At 35.2% G+C, this 8397-nt stretch overlaps 1 protein-coding gene across 1 annotated transcript in view; it reads right to left on the minus strand.

Moving 5' to 3' along the window:
• The window catches only part of LOC113661201, a 32376-nt gene extending 24772 nt beyond the window's left edge, over nt 1-7604 (minus strand). The window contains exons 1-11 of the mRNA XM_047806754.1: nt 7270-7604; nt 6720-7034; nt 6343-6642; nt 6169-6262; nt 5913-5935; nt 5787-5823; nt 5158-5255; nt 3552-3607; nt 2993-3049; nt 2843-2905; nt 862-909 (exon numbers count right to left, since the gene is read on the minus strand). Coding sequence (XP_047662710.1) covers nt 862-909; nt 2843-2905; nt 2993-3049; nt 3552-3607; nt 5158-5255; nt 5787-5823; nt 5913-5935; nt 6169-6262; nt 6343-6642; nt 6720-7034; nt 7270-7330 — 1152 coding nt within the window. The 5' untranslated portion in view covers nt 7331-7604. The remainder of the gene's footprint in view (nt 1-861; nt 910-2842; nt 2906-2992; nt 3050-3551; nt 3608-5157; nt 5256-5786; nt 5824-5912; nt 5936-6168; nt 6263-6342; nt 6643-6719; nt 7035-7269) is intronic.
• Between the last annotated feature and the right edge of the window lie 793 nt (nt 7605-8397).

An 8397-nucleotide genomic window follows, 5' to 3' on the forward strand; every position in this document is an offset into this window, starting at 1 on the left:
AACATGTTGCTGTATGATGTCCAACCTGGAAGGACCAGTTTTTTTATGGCCTGCTTCATTGTGCCCACAAAGGCATCATTGCTCCAATCATGTCTTCTTTTTAATAATATGTACTTCAATATATAGAATTGGGGAAGAATTATGAACTAATTGTGAACAGAGAAAAAACTTAATGTGAATCTTGGTGTGATCAGTGGTGCAGTGCTAGAAGATAAGAGGAAGTGTGGTGCAGTGAGTGGTTTGTTACTGTAAGTACTTTGATTTTTGAGGCTGCAAGTCTGATTTTGGCTTTGTAGACATGCCTCAGTGTTCTATATCTGAAGTGTGTGGCTCCAGTAGGGGGAGAAATATAACAATAGGGTGGTTTAGGAGAACATAGGAAGGTTTTAAACAAGTCCTGCAGCTACATTCAGGATCAGTTGTAGAGGTGGAATTGTGATCAGAGGCAGACCTGCCAGGAGCGAGGTGCAGTAGTCCAGTGTCGACATATATCAAGGGACTGAACAAACACATGAGTGGCCTGACATTTATCATAGAGACAATTAACAATTCAGAGAAAGGGAAACTTTTTTGTACTAAACTTTATTGTAATCAACAACCAAATGTAATATTCCTTCACACAATGTTAATAGATGAATGCATGCAGTTATGATTTTTTACAGAAAAGGTCCACTGACCAAGATAATCATTTTTTTTATAGATAGATAGATAGATAGATAGATAGATAGATAGATAGATAGATAGATAGATAGAGAGATAGATAGATAGATAGATAGATAGATAGATAGGTAGATAGATAGATAGATAGATAGATAGATAGAGTAGATCCAACATTCCTGCTTCTTATATTCTCGTTGTCACCAAGATCACGTCCTTCAGTTGTCTGTGATACAGAACATCTCTGGCTCTCTGAAACAGAAAACACACCAGGGGTCAATCACAGTGTGTATTACAGCTCACCAGGTTACACAGAACAATAAAGAGACGAGAGATGAATTAGATCAATGATACAGTATGCAAAGTTTAATGTTTTTATGTTTCTTGTTTGTATTTTTTTTCTTTCCCTCTGCAAATACAGACAGCTATTAGGCTGTAACTCTGCTCCATCAGTGTAACTAAACTCTTTACATTACAGTTGTCTGAGTGCATTAGGCCTGTGGCTGCCATGTTCTGTTGTTATTGTTTTATTTCAGTTTTATAAATTAAATCTCAATGTGTTTTGATTACTAATGAGTTTTTAGTCAAAATACAGGGAAAATATTTTAGATCTTGTTCACAAAATTCTTATACATCTTTTTGCAAATGTTGAAATTGAAGATGGGAAATTTAATAGTCTGGCTTGCAGTTTGGATTGATTGAAAAATCATCAGAAAAAATAGTTTTGACCTCAAAATGCCACTTTGGTGCTTTGACCAATACTGTAATAATGGAGATTATGGGCAAAGCATAGAAATTTTAACAACAATAACTGTTCATAACACCATCACCATATAATTCTAATAATTTAAAACATTTTTTGTGTGTGCTTTTGTGTGTGTGTGTGTGTGTGTGTGTGTGTGTGTGTGTGTGTGTGTGTGTGTGTGTGTGTGTGTGTGTGTGTGTGTGTGTGTGTGTTTCCTTAATTTGTTCATCTTCTAATTTGAATCATCCCTCTGCTTTACAGTACTGAAGTACATGGTTTACTGTACTGGTAGTGTCTTTGGTTATAAATCATCCAAAATACATTTTTGCTTACATCTTATAGTTTATTTATTTTTATGTTTACTTTTTGTTATTTATTTACATATTTATATAACAAAATATTTAGCTTCTACACTTCAGGCACCAGCTGATGTCTGAGACAGTAGAGACAGATGAGCATCACTGACCAGAGTGATTAGTAGAGATCCCTGAGGCCCCACAGCCAGTGGACAGTAAGTCATCCTCTAAAGGGAATAAATACAATTGCTGTGTGAAAAGTTTGTAATTTTACTTTACATATTTGAGTGGGTTATGTATACATTTTTAATCACAAACCTCTTACTGGTAAACCTCATAGCTGTAGAGGGTCTCATTAGTGACATCATTTGGAGAAACCTAGAACAGGATATGAATAAAGTCCCTGGCAGATTAGTGAGTAAAGTGTTTATTATCAGTTTATACACATAGATCTGTAGCTTGGACTGAACTGGAACAGACTCCATTTAACAGAATTTACTCATTTTAGAAGTAGTGTTTACAGAGCTGTAGGTCACATCCTGTTTATAATAATAATAATAATAATAATAATAATAATAATAATAATAATAATAATAATAATAATAAGGAAATTGATGTAGATTTGGACCAGTGGATTGCCATCTTTACCTTTGGCTTGCGTTTAGCCACAGTGCTGTATATAATGGCGTCTTCATCTGTAAAAGTGACCTGTTTTTTACTCTAAACCACACACACACACACACACACACACACACACACACACACACACACACACACACACACACACACACAGAGAGAGATAGAGAGAGAGAGAGAGAGAGAGAGAGAGAGAGAGAGAGAGAGAGAGAGAGAGAGAGAGAGAGAGAGAGAGAGAGAGAGAGAGAAAGAGATTTGTTTTAAATTAATATAATTATAATTTCACAAGTATTTTATTTTTATGACATGAAGTGAAATTCAGAGATTCTTGGTTAGGACAAAAAAAATCACATGAGTGCTTTGTAAATTTAAACAGACTTTATGAGACATTGCATCATCAGAGTATAAATACAGAAAATAATATGAAACAGAGAACAGATGAAGAAAATAGGATAACAAATCAGTAATAGAAATATGTAGAATTGGATCAATGGATTGCCATCTTTACCTTTGTAGCCACAGTGCTGTATATAATCGAGTCTTCAGCAGTACAAGTGGGCTTATTTTTAGCCTAAACCACCAAGAACAACAAGAACAACAACAATAATCATCATTATTTTCATTTAAATGCAGAATTGTACCAACGTATTGATCTTACCTTTGGCTTAGAAACAGTAACTGTGCTGTATACAATGGAGTCTTCATCAGTGTTTGGCTGTTTCACACACACACACACACACACACACACACACACACACACACACACACACACACACACACACACACACACACACACACACACACACACACACACACACACACACACACACATTCTATTCTTTTTATAATGTATTATTATTAATACAGTTTATTAAATCTATTATTAACATTAATGTAACTGTAATCTGAATTCACTTAATCAAAATGACATTTTATTTATTTATTATTTTTAATTTTATCTTTATTTAAAAAAAATGCAAACATATGTAAAATGTTAAAACTGCCATCCCTCTGGGGTATGTCTGTGGCCAGAGTTTTAACAAATGTGAATGCTTTAATTTCTTCTTTCCTGTAAACAGTTGTAGGATCTCTCAGTCTGAAAAGATTTTATTTACTGTTAAGTAACAGCACTGATGAGAAATTGTGGTGATGATGTTCATTAAAAGTGCTAAAAGGTACTAAAGGCACTGAAATAAGACATAAGACACAGTACTAACTGTGGGAACAGTGGTGTCATTGCTCCTCTCTCTGATCCTGGTTTGATTCTCTAACTCTGGAATAGAGAATTAATAAAAGAAAATACAAAAACAAACAAACAAACAAACAAATAAATAACTAAAAATTTACACATAGTCAACTGAATTCAATATTTATTGAATTGTATTCAATTAAAACAATAAATAAATGAATTATTATTATTATTATTATTATTATTATTATTATTATTATTATTATTATTATTATTATTAATAATAATAATAATAATAATAATAATAATAATAATAATAATAATAATAATAATAATAATAATAATAATAATTCTCGGGCCGGCCACGACTGAGGTCCCCTTGAGCAAGGCACCGAATCCCCCCCAACTGCTCCCCGGGCGCCGCAGCATAAATGGCTGCCCACTGCTCCGGGTGTGTGTTCACGGTGTGTGTGTTCACTACTGTGTGTGTGCACTTTGGATGGGTTAAATGCAGGTAACGAATTCTGAGTATGGGTCACCGTACTTAGGCGTATGTCACTTCACATTATTATTATCATACATTTGTGCCACTAGAGGGCACCATCACCTCACCTATATTTACATTTAAATTCTTCCTAATCTTTACACTCATGTTCTGTGTACATCTGTGGAGCTCAAACTTTTTCTGCTAACTTTGGTTGATTTTCAAACCCCATCTATCCTCCATCACCTCACGAAATTGTGATAAAATACTCCAAGTTTACAAGGTCTAATTTATTGAAATATCAAGTTCTAAATCAATAAAATCAAACAGCATGAAGTTCCAAAATAGAAGAAATAAAAGTGCAGTCGTGTTTCACTTTATGTTGAGTTAAAACACACATGGGTCTGGGTTTTGTCGGGGTTTTTGGTGTTTGTTTGTGGTCCATGTCACACATTTAGACACTGATGTTGTTATGCCCACTACATACACTACTGCCTCTCTATGTGAAGGTTATTAAGATTGTTCTGTTGTAAATATTTTCCTGACATTAAATTGTCATTTTCTAGCTATTTTTCTTTCCAGTGCCCTAAATGATGTTTTACTTTAAGTGATTTAATGGCTCATTTGTTTGTTTATGGTTGCTTTGAGTGTATTAACTTTATTATCAATAAAGAAAACCATTAATGAAGATAGACAAAAAAAAACAAACAAACAAAAAACCCTGCGCCCTGTCATGACCATGTAAGAATCGTGGGACTACAGGGTTCAGAAAGCTCATAACCAGCCATCAACATTATCTCCAGAGGAAAAAGACAAGTGATATTTATGACATTACAGACAAATACAGTGTAAAGGCTCAGACTGTAATAACTGGTGAGTTTACAATCAGTGTATGTGACTTTCTTCCCCTCTGTTCTCCTGTTTTCTATTTGCCCACAGATTCTAGGTGCACTGTGTTTGACTCCTGACTGATTTATCTGACTGTCAAATCTTTGAATCTGTCCTCTGGTTGTATGAACACTGTATTATATTTGATTGTGTTGAATTTCTTGTTAATGAACCTCCAGTGAATGGATCTCAGACCTGCGCATTTGAAATAATAGAAGAATGAGAACTAATTCAAAACTACAGACACACCAGGGACACTTACCACATTTCTTTCTGAGCATACAGATGATGATGACCAGTATCACCAGTGGCAGAAGAAGGGCCACCAGGTACCAATGGTTCAGGGTCCAAACCAAACTACTGACAAACATTTGAAGCATTATTTAGCACAGACTGGCTGAATCAACTGCAGTGAAAATATTCATTAAATCAGTTCATCATTAATCATCATGCATTAATAATAATTCTTCATCATCAGTAGTTAAATATCCTTTTGGCATGTTCTCTAGTTAGGGAGAAGTGGAAAGTATCAAACTATTACAGCATTTACAAATAATTTAAATGTTCTACTTCAATAAAGTCCTGTACCAAGAGTACATGTAGTTATTTTATTACTTTATATCTGTGGTGTAAATTGTCATAAAATATAAAATGATATTAGTAGAAAATTTTCTTTCCTAAATCTGGTACTCATTGATTTCATGTGTATTTACATAAGATCATGTGACATGAGAAAGTTTCAACAAGCAAGAAATTATCATGTAATGTTCACATGTTTGTCTTTGAACAAAGCAACAAATGTACATGTCTCTAAAACTGCAGAGAAAAACATCATGGTCTAATGTGTTCAACATTTTCTGTGAGAGAGAATAATGATGTGTTTGTACTAACGTGGTTTCATTACGGCTGGAAACTGATGTCACAAACACTGCGGGCGAAAAATAACTCAGATTAGTAACATGTGTTAAGATTAACTGATACACTAATTTTCTTCCAAATATGTAAATCTGATGTTACCTGAATTGTGCTTTGAGTCAGATCTGTTTACAACATAGAAAAATAAAGTAAGTTTGGTCACTTGAAATATTTTTCCTTCATTCATATACATTAGCTCATGGTGATTACCTCTCAGACAGATTTATAGTGATATCTAATTTTTTATGAGGTTTATTTTTCACATCACTTCCATCTTTGAAATGGTTAATGAATAAAAAACAAGTAAAACTACAGATGAAAACACCATGCCTAAATAACATGAAGCTTTCCTACTTACGTGTACGTATTGTCTTGATGAGCGGTTGTAGTCACTGTTGTATTCACTGTTGTATTCACTGTTGTATTCACTGTTGTAGTATTTAATGTAGTGACTGTTGTCAAAACAAAGGAAATAATCAGTGTGATTTCTCTCTCATCATTTGTTAAAGTTGATCAGTGTTTGTGATAATACCTGGAGGTGGATCACTGACACTGATGTGAACAGGAACCTGCAGATCTCCTGCACTGCACCAGTACCATCCAGCATCACTCTTCTTCAGTCTGCTCATCTTCACACTGAAGGATCTTCTCCCATCATCACTGATGTACACTGCTGAATTCTGGGATGTTTCAGTCCTCACTGTGTTGCATTGTCCATCTTTAAATCTGCACCACTGCTTCTGTTTATTCTGATACGCAGCACTGTAGAGACACTGGACTGTGACGCTGCCTCCTTCCTCACCTCTCACTCTGCTCTCGCTCACTGACAGATCTGAATAAATAGGCAGTAAATGAGTGGTGTAAGGGAATTCATATCAATTATAATTCTGACTCATTTTGGTTTCTTACCTTGACTAACCGTCAGGTACAAATAATCACGATCATCCAGCTGCCATTTATCCCCAATTTCTGCAGCACACCAACCCGTTCCAGACACAGAGACAGAGTTCAGTTCCACCGTGAACAAATTCTGCTCTGGATGATCAATGACTGATGGATTTCCACGTGAGTTTGCATAGGCTACGATACTGCAGGTAGACCAATAGTACCCTTTGCACCAGAATTTATTGTTTGCTTTGTACTTCTCTTCATGAATACATGGAATAGTGACAGATCCTCCTCTTTTTACAGCTACATGTTTCAGTGTCCTCATGCTCTCTACCTCTGCAAGCAAGCCACATTAGGAAGCAGTATTAGCGTTACTCAGATACTGAATCAGGACGATCAGAACATTCAGGAATCACTGTGTCACTACTGAGGTACATTTAATCTACCAGTGATGAAAGCTGTTAACAGCCACTGCTCCATGAAAGGAAATAAACAACAAGAGCTTCTTTAACCCTTTAGAAAATGAAGGATACCCAGACAGTATATGAGAATGATAGAGTTTTAGTCTTACCTGATATACAGAGGAAAAACCCAAGGAGAGTTACAGAACCACATAGTGAGTAAAAGCTCATGTTTCTCTAAGAGACTTGTATAACAAATACACTTCCTACTTGTGGCTGATGTTAATTTGTACTAGCTGACTTCCTGTTTTTTCTTTTTTTCATCTCATACTGTTACACCCTCTAAAAAAGGCACAAATAAAAGAATGTATTAATTGAGGTACATTTTTAAATTAAAGTCAGTGTTGAACAAGTCACAGGTAATAATTGCAAGAAAAAACAGACTCATAAAGAAACTTTGCCAGCTATTGACACTAAACATTAAGATTATAAATAATTACTCGTCCACTTTAAACCTTCTATAAGCGCAGACTGGTCACATGATCACATTTTTACACAGAGACCCTGCACCATCACAGGGAATCATTTGCACTTGTTAAGTGACTGATGTCTCTGGATCACAGTTTCTGAAATGCATTATAGGTTATATGGTTTAACAACCAGGTTATAACTGTAAAAAGAGCTCTTAAAAATTGCCACACTCTACTGCACTTAGAGCAAAACCTCAGAATGTGATCAGTTTTTCACTGACATTGGAGCTCTTTTTCTCTATTTTCTTTAAAATTATTAAACCCAGACGCTACCAGGAAGTTCATCAGGTTTCATACAATCACACATCACAGAGACTTAAACCTGCAGTCCATATTATTTATAATATTAAACCTCTGTTCATAGCAAGTTTTGATTGATTTATTAATTTGATTGTTTTATTCACACAAAACTATACAGTTTTTGTTTGGTTATTTATAAAAGTAATAAAGCAGGAAAAACAGACAGACGGCAAGTTTTATTTTTTAAGGTTTAAAGTGCTAGTTTAAATTCCTCCCCAAGTGACACAGCAGTTCAGACATCTAGGGGAAGTTTAATGAGGAGGCAAAACAGAGAAGAGACGGTGGGATCAGTGGAGCGAGGTGTAGTGAGGGGTGTGATAGAGGCTACTGGTCTGTTTTTGGCTCTGTGTGCAAGCCTCAATGTTTTATATTTGATGTATGGAAGTCAGTAGGGGGAAAATATAACAATGTGGTGTTTTGGGGGAACATAGGAAGGTTTTAAACAAGTCCTGCAGCTGAATTCAGGAT

The sequence above is a fragment of the Tachysurus fulvidraco genome, chromosome 22, assembly GCF_022655615.1.
Source record: "Tachysurus fulvidraco isolate hzauxx_2018 chromosome 22, HZAU_PFXX_2.0, whole genome shotgun sequence".
In the NCBI taxonomy this organism is placed as follows: domain Eukaryota; kingdom Metazoa; phylum Chordata; class Actinopteri; order Siluriformes; family Bagridae; genus Tachysurus; species Tachysurus fulvidraco.